The sequence below is a fragment of the Aquarana catesbeiana genome, linkage group LG01 (genome assembly GCF_042186555.1).
Source record: "Aquarana catesbeiana isolate 2022-GZ linkage group LG01, ASM4218655v1, whole genome shotgun sequence".
Classification (NCBI taxonomy): Eukaryota; Metazoa; Chordata; class Amphibia; order Anura; family Ranidae; genus Aquarana; species Aquarana catesbeiana.
The window spans coordinates 290,685,001-290,708,001 of record NC_133324.1 but is presented as its reverse complement, the minus strand read 5'-3'; the positions used below and the strand labels follow the sequence as shown (position 1 = coordinate 290,708,001).

At 41.2% G+C, this 23,001-nt stretch overlaps 1 protein-coding gene across 1 annotated transcript in view; it reads right to left on the bottom strand.

The window, feature by feature from the left end:
- The window catches only part of RAB35 (RAB35, member RAS oncogene family), a 51,524-nt gene that overhangs the window by 12,104 nt on the left and 16,419 nt on the right, over nucleotides 1–23,001 (bottom strand). The window contains exons 2-5 of the mRNA XM_073629321.1: nucleotides 14,360–14,410; nucleotides 5,615–5,738; nucleotides 2,879–3,003; nucleotides 2,673–2,797 (exon numbers count right to left, since the gene is read on the bottom strand). Coding sequence (XP_073485422.1) covers nucleotides 2,673–2,797; nucleotides 2,879–3,003; nucleotides 5,615–5,738; nucleotides 14,360–14,410 — 425 coding nt within the window. The remainder of the gene's footprint in view (nucleotides 1–2,672; nucleotides 2,798–2,878; nucleotides 3,004–5,614; nucleotides 5,739–14,359; nucleotides 14,411–23,001) is intronic.

The window sequence follows — 23,001 nt, the reverse complement described above, 5'->3', positions numbered from 1 at the left end:
TGGCCTGTTAGTGGGCCCTGAGGACAGGGTTGATGACCACTGTTGTAGCCCATTCCAGCCTTGTGCAGGTCTACAATCTTGTCCCAGACATCCTTTGACAGTTCTTTGGTCTTGTCCATGATGGTGAGGTTTGAATGGAAGAAAGATTCTGTGGACAGGTGTCTTTTATACACATAACGGGTTGTCGTTAGGAGCACCTTCTTAAATTGACAGAACTAATCTGTGTACCACATGCTGTAGCCAGTCTGTAGGAACCAGAATTATTGTTGGTTGGTAGGGGATCAAATACTTATTTTACTCACTGAACTGCAACTCAATTACAAATAACATTTGTATCGCATTTTGTTTTTTTCTGGAGTTCTGGTTGATATTCTGTCTCTATCATTTAAATACACCTGTGATAAAACTGATAGACCCTTCATTTCTTTGTAAGTGGACAAACGTACAAAATCTGCCGGGGAATCAAATTATCATCTTGCCCACTTGTTTTTTTTTTATAAACAAGATATGACCCTGTTAAACCCACAATGCCTCCCTCCACACACACACACACACACAAAACACAAAGCTTCAAGCAAATTTTGGACAGAAAGCCTCTGCTCTGCTGATTACCCTGCCACAGCTGGCCAGGATCTGACAGCACTGAGACTGAGCACTTTCAGTGTTCCCTGCATGCTGTGAACATCGGGGAACACATCCGGATCACTTTTAAATAAAAACAAAGCCAGCAGTCTAACTTTTAAACGAGCTGTACATTTGCTTTAGTCCCTTAACAGACATGACTTGTAGCTAATAATTAAACTCATCAACTGTTTGCCGTAGCCATTAAAGGGATACTATGATGCTTTTGACGCCTTGTATTTTACTTTTGTTTTACCACTTCAATCCTTGAAGGATTTTCCCCCTTAATGACTAGGCCATTTTTTGTGATTCGGCACTGCGTCGCTTTAACTGACAATTGCGCGGTCGCGCCGTTGTACCCAAACAAAATTGACGTCCTTTTTTTCCCCCACAAATAGAGCTGTCTTTTGGTGGTATTTGATCACCTCTGTGGTTTTTATTTTTTGCGCTACAACACAAAAAAGACTGACAATTTTAAAAAAGAAAAAAACTTTTTTTTTTACTTTCTTCTATAATACGTATCAAAAAAATATGTATTAAAAAAGAAAAACAAATCTTATTCATCAGTTTAGGGCGATATGTATTCTTCTACATAATGTTGGTAAAAAAAAAAAAAAAAAAATTGCAATATTGATTGGTTTGCGCAAAAGTTATCGCGTATACAAACTACGGGATAGATTTAAAAGGACTTTTTTCCTTTTTTCATAGTTTTTACTAGTAACGGCGGCAATCTGCAATTTTTAGCGGGACTGCGACATTGTGGCAGACAAATTTGACCCCAAATGAAACTTTTTGGGGATCAGTGACATTACATTAATCAGTGCTATAAAAATGCACTGATCAATGTAAAATGACACTGGCATGGAAGGGGTAACAGTAGGGGGTTCCCTGTGTTCTATATGTAGGGGGATGCGCTGCCAGGAACATGACAGATCACTCTTCCCGATCACTGGGAACAGAAGATCTCTGACATGTCATTAGGCAGAACGGGCGCACTCGTGCCCGCTATCCTTGCACACACCGACGTACAGGTACGTCTGTTTGCGCAGGAGAGCCAACCTGCCACAGTAAATGTACGTGGGTTGGAAGGCAAATGGCTAATTTAACTCTTCTAATTAACGTTAAATGTTTTCTATTTTCTACTACCTAAAAAGAGTCTTATACCACTTAAATAAAAATCAGAAGCTGCTCTTCTGACAAGCTCTACTGAGCCATATAACCAAACGGTGCAGAAATGAGTCTCAGCTCTGTCCTGCTCCACTGGAACCTGAGCTTTTGTAAAAACACATTTTTTTCAGCATGCCTGGAAAACATTTTATGAGGGAGCATAATAGCTTAAAATGAAAATACATAACTTTCATATGCAATATTTAACCTAGCATTTTTTTCAAATCGTATTTTTGGTCTTTAAGTGGCTGTAAAGCTTATTTTTTTACATTAAAACAATAAGCAAGTGAGGTCCATATAGATGTCGAACTTCTCTCCATACTATTTTCTGTATGTTGGCTATGATTTGTGGTACAAATTGTTTTACATTGTAACTTTAAAACTTATACAATAAAAAATAAATAAAGTTATACTTACCTGTTCTGTGCATTGGTATTGCACAGAGTGGTCCCTTACTCCTTTTCTGGAGTCCCCCTGCAGCCCTCTCGGCACCTACTTTTCTCTGAATACCCCCCATAGCAGGCTGGCTGCTGAGGGGGCACTCATGCTGATGCCCTCCCAAGCCAGGCTGTTCCCGGCCATGTCCTCCCACTCCTTCCTAACAGGACTTGACTGACCCCAGCAGGAGACTATGGCCTATGGGAGGGGACACAGGCATTTGAAGGTTACTTACCTTAATGCACAGCATGCATTATGGTTAAAAAAAAAAAAACAAAAAAACCTTTGCCTTTAGAACAACTATACTCATAATAAAGAAAACATGTGATAAATATTGCCCACATTCGCCTATGCTTTGTGGTGTGCTTGACTGGCCACCCAGTCAAGAACAGAGCAAATCTATAAAACTCAAATAAAAGCATGGTGTAAGCAGAGCCAGTACACACCTCCTCAACATTTAGATTTTCTTTGGCGCTAGTCTCAAACAGTTGTATATCCATCTGTGCAGCAAATTTATGGGCGTCTTCAGTCTCCACCACTTTCCGCTCAGGATCATCGTTCTTATTTCCCACTGTTCGTAGAAAAATAACTTACGTTAAGAAACAATTGGAACGGACTTGTATCGTGTAAGAACGTCACAGAGAACGCTTACCTAATATTCGACACACATCGTCACAATTCTGATTTATTTCATGTAACCATCTTTTTACATTAACAAAGGACTCTGCACTGGTAACGTCATAAACAACAATAACACCATGTGTCCCTCTGTAATATCTGCAAGAAAAAAATATATATGACACACTAATAGAAATGAGGTGTACCGTTAGTATACCTCATCCTACACATAAAGAATTGTACCTAGATGTTACTATAGGAACTTTATGGCCCTTTTTGGGGATTTGTTTATGCAGAAAACATGATGTACTCTGTAACTGGAGAAGATGTTAATAGATAAAACAGCTGAGGAAATGCTGATGGAAACTCAACTTTCGTGAAAAGGCCATTATTAAGCATCTGAAATAGCCAGTGGCATAACTAAAACCTTCAGGGCCCTGGTGCAAGAAATCGGGGCCCTTCCATCTGAGCCAGATCGCAAGTGCGACCTTTGTGACCCTGGTAGCACCGCCACCGGTATCAGTCGTTTTTTCTTTAAATTTGTTTTGTTTTTTTTTTTACCTTTTTTTACGTTACAATATTTTTGTATTTATTTTTTAGGAGCCCCGTTGGAGGGCTCTGGTGAGATTTCAGGAGTCTAAACAGACCTCTGATGTTTTACCTTTGAGACAAACGTCCTCAATCTTCCCTTCTGCAGCCTCGACTGAAATTAATAAATGGATAGCTGTACAGAGCTTCTCCCCAGTTCACAAACTGAAACATAGCAAACATAGTTTACTCTTTTAGTTATGAATGGTCAGTGATTGGTACAGATCACTGACTCTCCAGTCAGAAAAGGAAGGGACCGGTAATTGACCCCTTTCCCCATTCCCCACCCTGAGAGATACACCGCAGCAGCCATCGGGAGAGGGAAGGGGGGGACCTGGGAGAGCTGTAGGGGAAGAGGGAGGGCCAGGCGAGAGCTCAGGGGGCAGAAAAAAAGCTGGATAGGAGAAGCAGCTGCATGTAGAGGAACCGATCTCTCCATTTTCCTCCTGCACCTGCTGAATGCCCGCTTCTCCTCCTTTCTCCCCATAGGTGGAAACCGGAGAGATTGGTTCCTCTACATACATGCAGCCACCCTCACTGCTACTCCTATCCAAGCGACCCCTGTAGGTAAGCCCCTGGAAATAGCCATTAGGAGGCCTATGATAGTGTTATAGTATACGATCTGCATAAAGCTGGTTATGCATGTTACATTCGGGTTGTGCCATCTCTCTGCACAATCTACTTTTGATTTACCAATTTATAAAATTAATCTAATATATACTAAGTTATGTAGGCCCTGTGCCACATAGTTGTTGGAAGATATAAAGGAGATTGTATAATTAGATGTGCGTATGGTCATCCCAAGTAGTGTCATGCCTGGTACACACGGTAAGTTTTGTTCGTTCAATCCAGAGGGCTGAATAGAAAAAAAAATAAATAAATAAAACAACCAGAGGAGCTTGCTGTACTAACTGATCGGATGTCGATCAGCTGCTGGTTTTCCAGCACGCTCGTTCAACAGAAGCTGGTCGTGAGATCAACTTCTGTCAGACAAGCAGCTGTACACACGGGCCAAATGTTGGCTAGTTTCTACAGTACTTGATGGTTTTAGATGATAGTCTGCCCGTGTGTACAGGGGTTAAAGAAGAATGATATAATAGCAGAAAATTTACAGGGTAAATTAACAGGCTATTTACCAAAGACAACACGGAAGCTAAAGATGTGCTTTAGTATGAAGGACACAGAATTTAAATCAAAGGAAAAGCAAAAGGCATTTATATCACAGAACTAAGGACAAGGGGCAAGATATGCAAATGCTGAAAACATGTAGCACTAGCTAGCTTAGCAGAAAGGAAGGACTGGTTTATAAAACCGTTTTAAATATCATCTGTCTTGTTGCTTAGAGCCAGCAGTTAATTAAACATTCAGATTTCAAAGGGCACGCCAGTTATTAGGGCAGCATGCTGATAGTACATGTATTATACACTTTAAAGTGGTTGTAAAAAGCGGAAGGTTTTTTACCTTAATGCATTCTCTGCATTAAGGTAAAAAACCTTCTCTGTGCAGCTCCCCCCTTATACCTACCTGAGCCCCACATCAATCCAGCGATGTGCACAAGAACAGAGGCTCTCTCCGCTCTCACCCTCCTCAGACAGAGCAGCAGGGAGCCATTGGCTCCCACTGCTGCCAATCACAGCCAGTGAGGAAGGAGTGGGAGTCGGGGGTCGAGCCATGCTGTGTGTGTCTTATGGAAACACGTGGCTGGCTTGGGAGTAAAAATGCACGAGTGCCCCCTATAGCAAGTGGCTTGCTATGGGGGCACTTGCCATGGGTTAAAAGCCTGGAGCACCAGTGCGGGACCCAAGAAGAGGAGGATTGGGGCTGCTTTGTGCAAAATTATTGTACAAAGCAGTTAAGTATAACTTGTTTGAAAAAAAGTTATGTCTTTACAATCACTTTAAGGCACACATATTACTAAAATATTCTCAAATTTAAAACTGATAGTTACACAATTCTCATGCAATTTAAATACCAACCATGCCTAAATGAAACATTAATGTGGTTTATTAACCATACACAAATAAATTACATGTGACTTTTCACAGTGGAAGAGACAAAAACAGAATGTGTGAACGGAGCTAAAACTAGCATCTTTTTGAAGTGTGTCATTTCCCGTACAGAACAGCAGCATCTCACTAACACCACACAATACCCGGACATATTGCTTCCTGTGCATTCTTACGTTGATGTTATTGTCCGAAATCTCTCCTGCCCGGCAGTGTCCCAAATCTGCAGTTTCACTTTCTCCCCATTGATTTCCACTGTTCTGATTTTAAAATCAACTCCAATTGTTGTGATGTAGCTGCCTATAAAAGGAAAAAAGGTAACATTCTTAAGTGCGTAACTTGTACAAATTGATTTTGTATTTTATTGTGATCAGATTTGAATGGCCATTCATATCAGATGTGAATTCTGTTTTTTTAGGACTTTTTTGGAGCAATTTGCTGACAGAAGGAAGGCATTGCATAGGACTCAATTATAGAAAATGTTAAAACTTAATTGAAATGGTTTAAAATATTTTACGGCAAGTCTCAATTTGCTAGCTGTATATATACAATTAAAGGTTTATTTAAATGGGTGATGAGGACTACACATCAACACACTACAGTGTAGTTCTGCGCCTGGTAGCAGCCTGCATAAAACAATAACAGGCTGACAGACACCACAATTGGTTATATGTGTACAGGGTCGGATCAGCATCTCTGGACAGAAATTTCCCCATAATTCCTGGTAACTGCACAGGAAGTAATAAGCATCAGTCCAATAAGAACCAAGACTGACAAAAGTTCTTAACTCTCACACGCAAAAAAAAAAAAAAAAAAACAAAAAAAAAAGGAAGGCGTTTTAATCCTTTCGCTGCCACTGATTCAATGATTATGCAACTATATGGCTATAGCAGCTCGGGGATCATTTACCTTTCCTCTGCAGGCTTTCTTGTTGAAGTGCTGCCCATAGCTAGGATGGTGAACTGACCTACCTACTACAGAGATACTAGACCACCCTTAAATTAGTCATTTCTGCTGTTTTCTCCTAGTCAGCACATATGCATGTAAGCGCACTTGACTGTCCCCTAGTGCTGCCCCTACCTAAATACAGTAATTGTATTAATCAGTATACACAGTGGCAAGAAAAAGAATGGGAACCCATTGGAATTAACTGGTGTTCTGCAGTAATTTTGCATAAAATGTAATCTGAACCTCACCTAAGTCACAACAACAGACAAACACAATAAGCTTAAGGGCTCTTTCACACGGACGTGTACGAAGCATGCTCTGCTCAGCGGGGGATCGCTCCGTCGATCCCCCCTGAGCAGGCAGATGACAGGTCCGTCGCTGCACACTGTGCAGCAACGGACCTGTCGGAGCGCCGCTCTCCCCTATGGGGGATCGGATGAAGATGGACCGTAGAGTCCGTCGTCACCCAATCCGATAACGGATGGAAAAGTAGGTTTTTCCTCCGTTACACTTTTTCAAGTCGGAGCGGGTTGGATGTCAGCCGACATGTCACCGCTGACATCCGACGCTCCATAGAGGTCTATGGAGGGTCCGTTCAGGTCCGCCTAAAAAACTGACAGGCAGACCTGAACGGATCGTTCGTGTGAAAGAGGCCTAAAGTGTTACTAAACCTACAACAGTAAAATCAGTCTGTATATGCAGTAAAGCATGCTTTTTTATTAGAGCTGCAAGAATCTGGCCAAAATGAGAATCACAATTTTTTTGCCTAGAATAAAGATCACGATTCTCGCGACGCAACATCTTTCACATTATACAAAAAAATTGTTTTTAAGAAAAGGTTGTATTAATTCATTAAAGTATATATTTTTGCCAAAAAAAAAAAAAAGCAGGGCAAATACGGTGACATCAAATATTGCAACAACCGCCAATTTATTCTCTAGGGTCTCTGCTAAAAAATATAAATATACATACACACACACATATATATATTTATTTTTTTGGGGCGTTCTAAGTAATTTTCTAGCAAAAAATACTGATTTTAACTTGTAAGCAACAAGTCTCAGAAAAAGGTTTAGTCTTTAGGTGGTTAAACTGACCTAATTTACAGACCGAAGTTCATTCCTTTGATCTAAACTTTGATCTCCACCTAAACGATGTTGTGATAAACTTGGCAGGCTGCCTGTTTTTTTTCTGTGAAAATGCTGTGTTAAGATTGCGAGGGGGATAAAATCGCAATCTGGATTCTTTAACGATTAATCTGCAGCTCTACTTGTTGTTATACTCACTGTGGAACCTAAGGGGTAATTCTACACATTATGTAAAAAAGCTGTTTGATCCTGTCTTCTCTGATCCTCCCCATCTTTTACTGTCCCCAATCCATCTGCTGATAGCACAGAGCCTTGGTGGCACTCTGCACATGTTCAGTTTGGTGTGTATTGCTAGAGATTTTTTTTTTTTTTTTTCTTGGGAGGGTGCATGTGATCAGTACAAGGCCAATTGGCATTGTTCAGATAGGTCAGGAGTCATGCAATCTCATAAGACAGTCAGAGGAAAAGGAAAACTCCTACAAGCTTTAACCAGTGCTCGGCCGGACACTGAAAGAAGTCACAAGACTGATATATACTGCTGATGAGAAAAGGTATTTAGCAGCTTATATTTACTAAAAAAAAAAAAAAAAAATTGCATTACTGTGTACTGTGGGAGACCAGATATAGTGAATGCAGGGCCCTGGATTTAGTAACACTTTAAGGTTATAACACACAATCCTAATTATTCGTGTCTTTATTGTACACCCCCATTAAACATTCACTGTGCTGGAGGAAAAAGTATGTTTGAAGGTGTGGTTTAGAGCCATTTTGAGTGAGAAAGACAAACACTTTAAGATTGCCGTTCATAAGAAGCATCCGCTGATCTGAATTATGCCCTGCAAAAAGAAGCTCTCTAAAGACTTACTATTAAGAGTAGCTGATCTGCAGAAGGCTGGAAAGGAATACAAAGCAATCTCAAAGTGTTTAGGCATCCAGTCAACAGTTAGACAAATGGTCTATAAATGGAGACAGTTTAGTAGTGTGATTATATTTCCTAAAAGTGGGTACCCAGCCAAGATCACTCCCAAGGCACAATGCAGAATCCTCAATGAGGTAAAGAAGAACCCATGAGTAAAGAGCTAAAAGCTTGAAGATATCACTGGAATTGGCAAACATCCCTGTTCATGAGTCTACCATATGTAAGTCTTTGAATAGGCAGGGTGTCCATGGCAGAACCCCACGGAGGAAGTCATGCTCTCCCAAAAAAAAAAAAAAGAAAAATATTGCTGTGTGCCTGAAGTTTGCCCAAGAGCACCTTGACAAGCCACAGCAATACAGGAAAAATGTTTTGTGAACTGATAACAAAAGTTGAATTGTGCAGGAAGAATACCAAGCACTATGTATGACACAAAAAGAGCACAGCTTACCAACATCAAAACATCATCCCAATGGTGAAGTATGGTAGAGGGAGATGCTGCTACAGTGCTGGAGGCGGCTCAGTTGGGTTCTTATGAAAGCTTATGACTGGCGTTGTTTCGAGGCACCAAGTCTGACCTCCCTCTGAGAGAAACTATGAAAGTGACTATCAGGGCTTGGGAACTAGCAGTGAAATTAGCGTCCCCAAGTTATGCTGGACTCTCCCCATCATCACCAATTTGGATGAATCACAAGTTACCTCACTTTTATAATATTCCAGACCCTGGGGTATGGGCAGTCAAGGGCGTCAAGACGCTCAAAGACATTACTTTGTTCGGGGATCTTCTGACCTTCTCTCAAATGCAGGCGAGACATGAACTGCCCAACTCTTATCTATTCCGATTCTTTCAGATTCGGCACACTTTTCAGGAACAATTTAAAGAGACAAGAGTGGAATCACTGCCATCGACTCTTGAATCTTTGCTGTCAGCAGAGGACTTGAAAAAAGTTCTCTCGGTGACGTATAAGGAACTCTTTAAAAAAACGCCTACAGCAATCACGAACTGCAGAAGCAAATGGGAAATGGAGGTTCCGGACCTTCAGGGAGAGGATTGGGATGACCTTTGGATTCAACCATTTAAGCACCTGGTCTCAGCTAGAGACAGACTAATACAATTAAAATTTTTGCACAGGAGTTATTACACACCGGCTAGGTTGGCTAAAATATATGGTAACACATCAGCAGAGTGTTGGAGATGCTCCGCATCTCCAGCCAATGCCGAGCACATATTCTGGCTTTGCCCGCACATCCAAGATTTCTGGACGGAGGTCACGGCTTGTATATCGGATCTCTTAACAGTACCTATTCCAAAGACAATTAGAGTATGCCTACTGGGACTTGTTGAAGAAGTGGTTCCAAGAAGAGCGCAACTATCCTATTATTTTATGGGAAAAAAGCCATTTTGCTTAGATGGAAAAATACTAAGGCCCCTGATATAAATTTTTGGAAGGGTCTGGTGAATGCAATGATACCCTATTATAAATATACTTATGAAGCGAGGGGTTGTACAAAAAAATTTGACAAAGTGTGGTATGAGTCAAACACTACAGTGGGTTGAATCACACTGATTTGAGTAACTAAAACACAAATAAGTTATCCTGATATGCAATTAAGAGGGCACAATATAATGAACACTATAGTGGAGAACGATTGAATAATGTTTCTAAGGTCGGAATGTTATATATTGGAGAAGTCATTAATGGGGACTATATGACTGAGTAAGCCGGGGACATTTGAATGGTAATGAGGTAATAATATCCTGGTTTGCGATATGAGCTGTGACAGGGGGGTGGGGGGGAATAAGTTTGGGGAGGGGGATTGTTAAGGGCCCTGCGAGGCCTCAGTGTGTTAGAGGTTATGCTATGTTGGCATGTCCTCTTTTTTTGTATGTAAACTAAAATTTCAATAAAAAGAATTAAAAAAAAAAAAAAAGTATGGTAGAGGGAACATCATGTATTGGCCTTGCTTCGCTGCCTGGACCACTTGTTCTTATCGAGGGGAAAATGAATTCCCAAGTTTAACAAAATATTCTACAGGATAATTTTAGAGTGTCTCTCCGCCAGCTCAAGGTTAGCAAAAGTTGGGTAATGCAGCAGGACAGTGACCCTAGACCCTAAGCATCGTACAGTGGCTTTAAAAAAGTATTCATATCCCTTGAAATTTTTCACATTTTGTGATGTTACAACCTAAAACGTAAATGTATTTTATTGGGATTTTATGAGATAGACCAACACAAAGTGGCACATAAATTGTGAAGTGGAAGGAAAATGATAAATGGTTTTCAATTTTTTTTTTTACAAATTGAATATCTGAAAAGTGTGGCATGCATTTGTATTCAGCCCCCTTTACTATGATATGCCTTACTAAAAACTAGTGGAACCAACTGCCTTCAGAAGTCACCTAATTAGTAAATTGCAAACTGCAAACCTACCAAGACGTGGCCGTCCAACTAAACTGACAGGCCAGGCAAGATCATTATTCAGAGAAGCAGCCAAGAGATCCATGGTAACTCCGGAGGAGCTGCAGAGATCCACAGCTCAGGTGAGAGAATATGTTCACAGGACAACTATTAGTCGTGCACTCCACAAATCTGGCCTTTATGCAAGAGTGGCAAGAAGAAAGCATGCCATAAGAAGTCCCATTTGCAGTTTGCAAGAAGCCAACGCCATGTGGAGGACACAGCAAGCATGTGAAGAAGGTGCTCTAGTCAGATGAGACCAAAATTTAACTTTTTAGCCTAAAAGCAAAATGCTATGTGTGGTGGAAAAGTAAACACTGCACATCACCCTGCAAACCATGCCCGCCATGAAACATGGTGGTGGCATCATGTTGTGGGGATGCTTTTCTTCAGCAGGGACAGGGAAGCTGGTCAGAGTTGACGGGAAGATGGATGGAGCCAAATACAAGGCAATCTTAGAAGAACACCTGTTAGAGTCTGCAAAAGACTAGAGTCTGGGGCGAAGGTTCACCTTCCAGCAGGACAACGACCCTAAACATACAGCCAGAGCTACAATGGAATGGTTTAGATCAAAGCATATTCATGTGTTAAAATGGCCCAGTCAAAGTCCAGACCTAAATCCAGTTGAGAATCTGTGGCAAGACTTGAAAATTGCTCTTCACAAATGCTCTCCATCCAATCTGACAGAGCTTGAGCTATTTTGCAAAGAATGGGCAAAAATTTCACTCTAGATGTGCAAAGCTGGTAGTGACATACCCAAAAAGACTTGCAGCTGTAACTGCAGCGAAAGGTGGTTCTACAAAGTATTGACTCAGGGGGGCTGAATACAAATGCATGCCACAATTTTCCGATATTTGTAAAACAAAATTGAAAACCATTTATCATTTTCCTTCCACTCACAATTATGTGCCACTTTGTGTTGGTCTATCACATAAAATCCCAATAAAATACATTTACGTTTTGGTTGTAACATGACAAAAATTAGCAAATTTCAAGTGGTATGAATACTTTTTCAAGGCACTGTAAATGTACCGCAGGCTGGATTCAGAAAATGAGCCCTTTAGAGTGGTCAAGTCAGAGCCCAGACCTTTACCCCATAAAAATGGGGTGGAATGACCTTGAGATGTCTTTCACACCAGACACCTACAAATGTGTCTGAACTGAATCCATTTTGTAAAGTGGAATGGTCAAAAATTCCTACTGAACATTGTGCATGTCTGGTTTGGAGCTACCAAAAGCGCTTGCTTGAAGTTATTTCCTGCCAAAGGAGGTTCAACCAGATATTAACTACAAGAGTATACTTACTTTTACCTCCACAGCTGTGAATGTTTAATGGGGTTCAATAAAGACATGAGAAATTAGAATTGTATGTGTGTTATCAGCTTAAGCACATTGTGTCTGTCTGAAATACCACTTTAATTGTTAAAGGAAAGAAGTTTAGGATGAGTACTGAGGGGAAGGGTGTTAAATAATAAAATGTTTTCAGTTAGGAAAACCCTGGACAGCAACAGTTTTCAAATTAGGTTCCTTTGCCAGGAACCTTGCCAGTGATAACCAGCAGACCAGCTGTCTTTAGTATTGAAAGCAAATGTGTAATAATTTCTCTATAAAAATGACAAATAACTAGAGTTAAAGTGCAAACGTAGTCAGATTTAAAACACCTCCAGTTATACTAAAAATGCACTTGAAAATATGACAACCTGTCTAGGTGAGTCTCCAGTAATCCCCTGCACATCAGGACTGACAGAGGAAGGGGCAGGCTGTATTACATTGCACAATGCTGGGAATGAAGTTTGCCAGTGTTAGGCCTCTTTCACACAGACTGTCCGTTGAGGTCTGCCTGTCAGTTTTTTATGCGGACCTGTACGGACACTCCATGGAGGTCTATGGAGCGTCGGATGTCAGCGGAGACATGTCCGCTGACATCCGACCCGCTCTGATCCGAAAAAGTGTAACGGAGGAAAAACCTACTTTTCCATCCGTTTTCGGATTGGATGACGAAGGACTCTACGGTCCATCATCACCCGATCCCCCATAGGGGAGAGCGGCGCTCTGACAGGTCCATCGCTGCACACTGTGCAGCGACGGACTTGTCATTTTCCTGCTCAACGGGGATCGGCGGAGCTATCCCCGCTGAGCAAGCGGATGTTCACGGGGCGGATCATCACTGATCCGCTCCATGTGAAAGAGCCCTTAGAGAGCACAACATTGAATGATCCAATGTGTCTTCACTACCCAATAGCAATGGAGAGAAGTGGTCAGGACTTTGTATAGTATCCAGTCTGGATTAAAAAACTTTCTCAACAGGATTACACATTTTCCTTTCAAAGGCAATGGAGTTCACAATTACATATTTTAAAGGCGACATTCAGCTGTGTTGCTTTGCACAACGTTCATTCATTTCCTTTTGGACCCCACTGGAAGCCTGACAAAAAAACTCCCAGTTAGCATTTCCCACGTCCTGCTTTGTTGTTAGGACATGCACTCCCTGCATTAAAGTTATTTTAAAGTCTGTGCAGTTACTGCCAGCCCCTTGGCTAAAACAAGCTATACTACACAGTGTTTTTTTCTTTCAGTTTTTTTATATCGCCGATGTGCAGCCACGTGACTGCACACCGCTCTCATTTCCCAATCCAAGCACTAAAGTAGAAGGGGCTGAGTTTCCCCTCTGACCTCATCCGGGCAGTCACGTGACCGCACATCGGCAATGTGAAATGAGGTATTTAGTTGAAAAATAAAAAAATCATACACTGTGTAGTATCTTGTTCTAACAGAGGGGCTGGCAGTAATTGTAATCGCTAAGTTTACTGCCAAACGTAAAAGCAGCAGGAGGGGAGGGTTTGTCGGTTGGCTCACACACTAGGAAGTGGCAGGCAGGGAAGGGGAGAGGGAGAGACTAACACAACGGAATGACGGAGGAATGTAAACTGACCACGATATCATGGATCAGTACACCTATGACACTGCACAAGCACTATGCGGTTTAACATGCTTTAAAGGACCAGAATCTTTTTTTTTTTCTAGGGTTACTACCTCTTTAAAAGGAGTGAAAAAAAGGAAAGATGTTTTTCATGTCCTAAAAACTAAGGATGTGAGGTATGCTAAGTCGGAAATTTTCTGCCGGGCTTTCAGGGGTACCCATTGGACTTACAATAAAAGTAATGAACGTTGTACAAAGCTGAACAGATTTTAATAGCTACTGGGGTCCTCTGACTGCATGGGCCAAGTTCTGGAAAGGGTGAATGTAACCTTTAACTGAAATGTTAACTCTTTCTACACTAAACAGATGTGTGGTCAAACCCAGTTTGCTAATCGGTCAAACAAATCAAAATTTGTAAAATTAGAGCATTTGGGAGAATCTAGTATGGGTTTGTATAGCGCAGCCAACAGGCGGTTCATAACAGTGCACATAAGCCTGCCACCCCAGCCATAACGCACACAAAGGCTACTATAGGACAAATATGTTCAAACTAATGCTGCAATGGTGTGTTCACAAAATAAACAAAATTACCTGAAAAAGTGTTATCCGCGAACCTTAGCAGTAAACTACTCTTCCCAACACCTAAAAAAAAAAAAGAAAGGAATCAGAAAATACAACTTTTTTCCATTTAGTTTTATAAAAGCATTAGAAATTTGTCCAAAAAAGGTATACCATCAGTACTATAAATGTAAGTGGACCCCGATTTGGGCACAAGTGGGGTGAGAGAGGATCCCAGGGGTTCCTGGAAGTTGTGAATTTTAAACAAACGCCAAAAGGTAACAGTGCCCTGTAAGCTGGCTGCTGTCTAACAAAACACGACACAGCTCGGTGCAGTGGTTACTATGTGGTTGAAAACAAAGCCTGTCCTTCTCCACCTTGCCCCAGTTTGTCACAAATTTCTCCCACTATACAAGACAGCGCCAGAGGTGGTAGCAGGAGTCTGTACAAAATGAAAATGTCTGTTTTTGCACATATGAAAGAATCTTCATTTTTTGGCAATAACAATTACCCCCCAAATATATATTTTCTGAAAGCAGAGGCCCTGTAGAATAAAAAGATTTTAGATGCAATTTCATATGTCACTTGATATTTTTGCAACAGTTTATTTCATGCAAACTTTCAGGAAAATATATAATAAAACGAATTCTAACGCAAAACACACAAATACCCATTTTTTTTAGTAAAATATAAAAGATGAGGTTGCGTAGAGTAAATAGATACCAAACAAGGCAAGTCTTAAAATTGTGTGCACCCATGATATCGCAGAAAACTACCGTACCCAAAAATCTCCATAGGCAACGCTTTAAAAGCTTTTACAGCTCATTCGCGTAGAGTTAGCCAGAAGCTCTTGTTCTAGAATTATTACTCTCGCAGCAATATGTCACAGGTGTGGTGCAATCGCAGTTTACAAACATGTACGCACCCTGGATGTGCATTTTTTTAAAAACTTTTCTTTTCTTTATTTTTACTTTATTGCTATCACTAAGGCCTCTTTCACACGAGGGACCTGTATGTCCGTTTTTCATCCTCCCGTTTTCGGATGAAAAACGGACATACATGTATCCCTATGGAGCATCGGATGTCAGCGGTGACATGTCCGCTGACATCCGACCCGCTCCGATCCGAAAAGTGTAACGGAGGAAAACCCTACTTTTCCATCCGTTTTCGGATCGGATGACGACGGACACTACGGTGGACCTGTCATCTTCCTGCTCAGTGGGGATCGGCGGAGAGATCCCCACTGAGCAAGCGGGTGTTCACAGGGCGGATCATCACTGATCCGCCCCGTGTGAAAGAGGCCTAAGGGTTAATAAACCCCATGTGATCGCACTGGGCAGATGACAGGTAGTCATTATGGAGACATTGGGGATCTAATAGACCCCAATGTCTCCCCCTCACCTTCAAAACATCTAGAAAAACATAAAAGAGGGCGCACCAGCCTAGCACATTATCCCAAAAAAAACATTTATCATAAAAAATGTAAATAAATCTACTCACAGACAATATTACTGACAAAGCACAAAAGTAAAACAATCTGTCCACTCCGAGTGCTCCTGAGCTTGGGAGGACATCACTTAGGATACAAATGGTTTATGGATTGCGAGGGTAACACACTCCTCCACAGACCCAAAGGCTTTGAGGATCCTAGGGATGTTCTCCCAAGCTCAGGAGCATGCAGAGTGGAGGGGACTATTGCGCTACTTTGATGTGCTTTGTCAATCATATAGTCTGAGTAGATTATTTTCTTAGAATAAATAGTTTTTGGGATAATGCGCTAGACTGGTGTGTCCTCTCTTTTCTTGTGTTTTTCTAGTTTTATTGGGACACCCCCAGTCCAGAGAGGGCAGCAAGGCACTGTGTGTTTATATCTTTAGTTGTGAGTCGGATGTACAAGTACTGGCATTAGAAGACCACCACACTCACATGCAGGTTTTGTTGTGCGTTAATTCACAGCATCTAAATGAGAACAGATCTGCTGGGTTAGATATTCCCCTGACTGTACCAGGCAGAAAATGGAGGATTTGAAACCCGGGAGTGACAAAATCATCATTGCTTCCAGTTTCTTTGTTTACAGGGGAGATTGAGGCAGGGATGTACCTCAGTCTCCCTCCTCTCTCCATCCTGAAGTGAGCAAATGTGGTTCCGGGCTCCCGGTAAGAGCGAGAGAGCCCAGGAATAACAGGGTGGAAGGGGTACAAGCTGAACTAGTTAAAAGAAAAGTATGGCGTTTCCAAAAAAAAAATAAACTATCCTCATCTTAGGTGGATGCAGCATCAATTTGATTCTGCATCTGTCCTCCGCTGTCTCTGCACTGAGAACTGAGCGATCGAAAACCGATGATCACTCAGTTCTCCCCTCCGCTCTTAGCATCTTTCTGGCACACACTGGAGCGCTGGGCTGTGGTGAAGGTGGCTCCGTCTCCCAGCAGCACACTGAGAGGCCGAGCCAGCTGTCAGGCATGTATGTGGATTCCGGCTGTAAAGTCAGGATTGATCCAGTGCCAGGACCTGCTGAATAACGCCAGTTGACTGGACTTTAGCCCACTTTTGCCTGAAGATGGGTCACAGGAGTTCAGAATGAACTGCATTACTGTGATCCATAGACATATGGCCAAAAAAGCTTTAGCCATACTTCTTTAAATACATGAGATGCCATGTTAGGTAGCATTAGTCTAACTCCAACTAGTTTTTTTTCTAGAAACCGTAACAACTTCGCTAAGATTTCTCCAATGAGCCTCAACAGAAAAAAGAAAATAATAGACCTGTACATCCATATCTGTGTGTTGTGATGCACTGCAGTCCAGATTCTTTGCTTATAATGAATATGGGCAATTGGGTGCGATTCATAATAAATGGCAGCACATACACTTAGGTGTGCATGTGCTGCCATTTCCTTTCGTTTTCCTTTCAAATAATCCCGCGAGCATACAGTACACTGTAGGTTATAATAGGGGGATAGGATAGCCTTACAGCATGAAGAGAAAATCAAATGATGTAAGCTGAAAGCTGCATCCGCAGAAGACTAGACATCTACCAGGTAGAACCTTGAGAAGGTATGAACAGAGGACAAGTTGGCCAACCTTACACAGCTGGGCTACTGAAGCCTGGTGCCAAAATGCCCAGGAAACTCCCACTGAACTGACAGATTGAGCATGTAAAAGCATTGATTTTTTTCTTAGGAGTGTAAGCTGTAGTGGTGATCAGATTTCTAATACATTTCATAATGCTGGATTTAGAAGAAGTGTGTCCCTTGTGAGGTCCTGAGAAAAAGCCAAAACAGAGAAAATGTGCTGCAGGGGGGCTTTAAGTAAAATGAGTGCAGCCAGAAATCTTTGTAAGGATAGGTCTCAGCCTTGTTCATTCTCTTTTAGAGTGCTTAAGGCCATGTTCTGGTGAAGACCTGATTGTAGGAAGGCCAGAATGCAAGGTACAGAGTAACCTCTGGGAATGAAGTGTCTGTGCCTGTTGCACCAGGCAAAGAAGGATTAACAGGTACAGTGGTAGATCTTCCTAGAAGTGGCACTTCATACTTTTAGCAAGGTTGGAATAGCAGACTCAGAGACCCCTCTGCCTTTTAAGATCTTGGCTTCAACAACCATGCTGTTAAATCCAAAGACTGAGAAGCAGGATAAAATAAAAAAAGACTTTGAGAAAGCAAATCTTGCCTGTTGGGAACAGGCCAGGGATCTTCTGCTAGAGGTCTGAGTGTACCAGGTTCTTTTGGGTCATATCTGTGAAATTAAAATCTATTTTGCTCTCTCTTTTTAAACAGAAGAGACAGAATTCGCACTGGATGGAGAGCTGGGACCAGGGAATTATTAGGGCATCCGAGGCTAGTGCTAGAGAATTCCCGGTCCTGGCTACAGTGGAAGTTTGTTGTTGAATCTGGAGGTTAAGATGACTAGATCCAGAGTCCCCCATTTTTTTACATCAAACTGAAGATGTCTGAGTGAAGGGCCCATTCCTCTTGATTCAAGTAGTGGCAGCCAAGATCCACTTTACAAATTTATACTCGTGGGATGTGGACTGCAGGGATTACTGGACAGTGAGTTTTCCCATCCATGAGATTATCTGACTTGCATCCTTCAAATCTGGATGACCGGCCTTGGGCTGGGGACCCCTTGATGGTTGATGTAGGCCGCAGCCCTGGCATTATCTTACTGCACCCTGACTGGGTGGACTCGCAGAATGAGGGGTCCAATGCTGTAGAGCCATCATCTTCAGGATGTTGATGGGCAGCTTGGATTCCACCGGTGACCATGTTTCCTGGACCATCAGGCACTGGAACACTCCTGCTCTGCCTGAAAGACTGTTCCATTGATAGGGAAGGAAAGACCACCCTATTGTTAGGGCTGGGCTTGAAACCCACCAAGATAGGGAGTCCCTTGCTTGACTGGAGAGGCGCGCAGGTAGGTTGAAAAGGAGATAGTATGTTGGTGAGCTCTTGAATGAAACTGGGCAAATTATACAGCCTAGAACTCTCATGGGATGTCTCTGATCAATTCTCAAGAATGGGCTCTGAGAGAAAATGTCCTTTTCTGGAAGTAGGGCTGCAACTAAATTTTTAGTAATCTATTTTCATAATCGATTAGTTGGCCGATTATTGTTTTGATTAATCGGTTAATAACCTTAAAAAAGTGTGGTGTATAATTTAAATAATATGTAATGTTTTAAAAAAAAGGCAAATTTATTCTTAAATATCTCTATGCAGTGGTTAATATAAATAACCAACTATATGGTTAGGGAGCAAAATATCTAATCCACTCTGAGAATAACAGACAGAAGAGATATACAGGCATACCCCACTTTTAAGTACATAATGGGGTTTATTTACTAAAGCTGGAAAGTGCAAAATTAGGCTCAATTCTGCATAGAAACCAATGAGCTTCTAACCCCAGCTTGTTCAATTAAACCTTGATAATGAAACCTGGTAGCTCATTGGTTTCTTTGCAGAATTGAGCCTGATTTTGCACTTTCCAGCTTTAGTAAATAAACCCCATTGTGTACTTAAAAGAGGGGTATGCCTGTATACTGCATATACTATTAGAGGAGATATACTGTATGTACTATTAAAGGCTGAATTTGGTAAATTTTTTTATTTAAAAAAACAAACAATGACTTCCTTAAAAAAAAAACGTAATTTTAAGAACGTTCGTTCGATTTTCTAATTTATTAGTGGGGTCAAATCGACGTTCATTTTCAACCACAGTGGCAGGAAAATTTGGAAATAGAAAACTTCTTAGTCAAAGGAATTTTCAGACAGTGTATGTGGTTTTCGTTCAGAAATGACATTGCTTTTAAAAACAGAATGTTAAAAACAAGTGAAAATTTCAAACAACATTCTTTCATTCAGTGAATGTACAAAGATTTTTTGTCTGAATATTCTCATCTGAAAATTGATCGGTGTGGCCAGCATAAGGCTCAGTACACACCTATGCAGTTTGCTTTTGATCTGTTTCTGCAGTGCTTTTTGCTGTGCGTTTTAATTTTTGTGCACGTGATTTTGCTGCAATTTGCGTTTTTGCATTTTTTTTTTGGCCAATTTGTTGTTGGGCAGATAAAAAAAACATAAAATTGCTGAAAAAAACGCATTACATGCTTTTCTGCAGCTTCTCCATTGAAATATATTGAACCAAAAAAACACTTTTTTTTTTTTTTTTTTTTTTTGCAAAACAGAGTCCTTGACCCTTTCTAATTACGCAGCTGCTGAAAAAAGCACCGATGTGAACGTGTCCCATAGGAAACCATGTAAATTAACTGTAGAGTGTTTCTGCAAAAAAGCACCAAAAAACAAAGATGTGAACCAGGTCTAAGACATTTAGTAACATAATGGGGTTAAAAAACTAAAATTAGCCCTTTATAGTACAAAAAAAAGCAGATAATCACAATTTTTTTTACTGTAGAACTGTGAAAGTAATATTTACAGTAGCGATTATTTGCTCTTTTTGTACTATAAAGGGCTCATTTTAGTTTGTTTTCTTAACCCCATTATGTTACTGGCCGATTAATCGATGAAAATAGTAATCGATTAATTTCATAATCGATTAAGCGACTAGTTGTTTCAGCCCTATCTGGAAGGAAAACCTTTGCTTGGGATTTGTCCAGCACCAGACCCAAGTAATCCAGGTGAAGAGTAGACTGAAAAGCAGATTTTTTTTAAGTTGATCACTCCATCAAATGCCTGAAGCATATGACTTGCCCTGTGGATGTGTGCTGACAACTAGAGGAACATGAATCCTTCAGGAGGTCATCTAGACAGCCTGTGACCTGGAGGCCCCAAGTTCTGATAAGGGCAAGAAAAGAACCTTTCCTAGGGACCTTTATACTATGTGAGCAGGTGATAGACTAAACGGCAGAGTGACAAACCTGAAGTGATTGTCTGCCACTGCAAAGTGGAGAAAGCACTGACGAGGTGGGTAAATGGGAACATGTAGCTAGGCATCTTGGATATCTATAGATGCAATGTATTACCCATGTCGCAAGGCAATTACTGTCTTGTGGTTTCCATGCAAATTTTTTTAATGAAAAAGATATTTGTCTAATGCTGGCCATACACTATATGAAAAATCGTCCGAAATTCTGTCATTTAGACAGTTGGTTTGTTTTTTAAAGCCAGTTAATGTGCACAAAATCGATAATCGCTGGGGCGTTTTTGAGACGAAAAAACTAAGGACAAGTTTGGAAATTTTCTGCCAAACGAACTATACATTGAAAGATTAATGTGTTTCCTGTCCAAACTGTTTGCACTAGGTATATGTAAAAAAACAAACAAAAAACTGATTCATTTATTTCCACTGAACAATTTATCAGTCATTACATAATGGCAGTATCGTTTGCTCTCACGGCCAAATGTTCGTTTTTCGAAAATGGGTTCAGCTGATTTTTCGTATATAGTGTATGGCCAGCATAAGTCCAGAGTAAGTTGAAAGCCCCCTTTGGACTGTGGTACTGGAATGAAATGAATCCTTAGAACCTGTCTTGTGGAGGTACTGGACTACTCCAGTTGGTATGGACCACTCCCTGTGACAAGAGCTGATACAGGGGCATTCTGCAATTGACTGTCCTTGAGCAGTTTTTGGTTAATTTGGGAATAGAAAGCAGTGAAGGCATAGGGTTTTGAAACCACTGAATGAACCCTCAGGTCTGGGACCCAGAGGGAGGCAAACTGTAACAGACATTCCTTGCCGTTGGGGGTGGGGGCACCACTTCATTGGAAAGAGGTCTTTCTGAAACACATCCTGGGCTTTGTTGGCCAAGATTTGTACCAAAAAGAAGGGCTGAACTTAGGTGCTTTGCATTTTGAGGAGGTAGAAGCTCCTGGAGGTGGGTTTTGGGACCTTCTGCTGGTGGATTAAAACCTTTCTTCCTGTGATTCATCAGTGTCCTTGAAAGCTTTGCAGTGTCCAATCACCTGTAGGAATTAGCCTATAACCCAGGGTCTATAAATCCTCGTGTCCAGTAGTAAACGATTAAAATAAGAAAATGTGCTATATTTTGACATAATCAATTACAGTCAAGTAAAAATGGGAAATATATTTGTGGGATTTAAAAAGATAATGTAAAATTGTATTCGGTTGCATTAAATTTTTACAGTATGGCCGAGGGTATCATTTTAACACACAACCCTAATACCCAAGGTAAAACAAGAACTGACAACACAACAGGCAAATAGGAACCACATAACCACAAAAAGCAATTGGAAACAAAGTATTAAGGAAATGTTTTTACAGAAGAGAATGTACATAATCACTGCCAAAAAAAAAAAAAAAAAAAACTAACACTTATTTCCAGTTGATCTTAGCTAGTATTCACAACTAAGCAGAGTGTATTCCTAGCTGTTTTGGCCAATTTTATAAGCTTTGTACAAGTGGTTTAACACTTGTATCACAGTTCAGGCATTTGTTTTCTGGGCTGGGCAAGGGAAGGAGCGCAGTTCTGGAGGAGGAGTTTACAGGCATGAAAATTCACGTGTCACGAGTTTACAGACTGGGAACTGCTTCCCACCCAGTCGTATATCTACAGAGACAAGTGCCATTCTGGGAGGCATGTCCTCCCCCAAATCACAGATCAGAATACAGGGCTGCTGTGCTTGGCCTGTATCATGTGATTGCTGCGGCCAATCACAATGATAACACAGGCTGCGATGCATCTGCACGTCCTGCTGACTAGGGCTGGGGAAAAAAAAAAAAAATGATTTAAATCTTGAATCGAGTTGAGAGGTCAAATTGATTCAAAATTTAAGCAAATCAATTTTTTTAGATTTTTCACTGCGCCGGTCCTGAGGAGCTGTGGGCATAAGTTTTTAGGTGAGGCCGCGGCTTCGGCCTAGTCCGCGAGGCCGGACGCTGCGGACTAGGCCGAAGCCACGGCCTCGCCTAAAAACTCATGCCCACAGCTCCTCAGGACCGGCACGGTGTCCAAAAAAAAAAAACTTGATTCGAATCGTGAATCGAGTTTTTTTTTAAAGAAAATCTCAGTTTTTTTTTTTTGGAAAATCTCCCAGCCCTACTGCTGACTACATTCTTGTGAGATGCCAGTCCCAGCCACAATGTAATCATAGCCTGCAACACTACAGCCTATCAAGTCTCTCCCCTCACAGTTATCGGCTGTGAGAGGAGAAAGTGCATGTAATACAGTGCCATCTGCACGTCCTGACTACATTTTTATGAGACC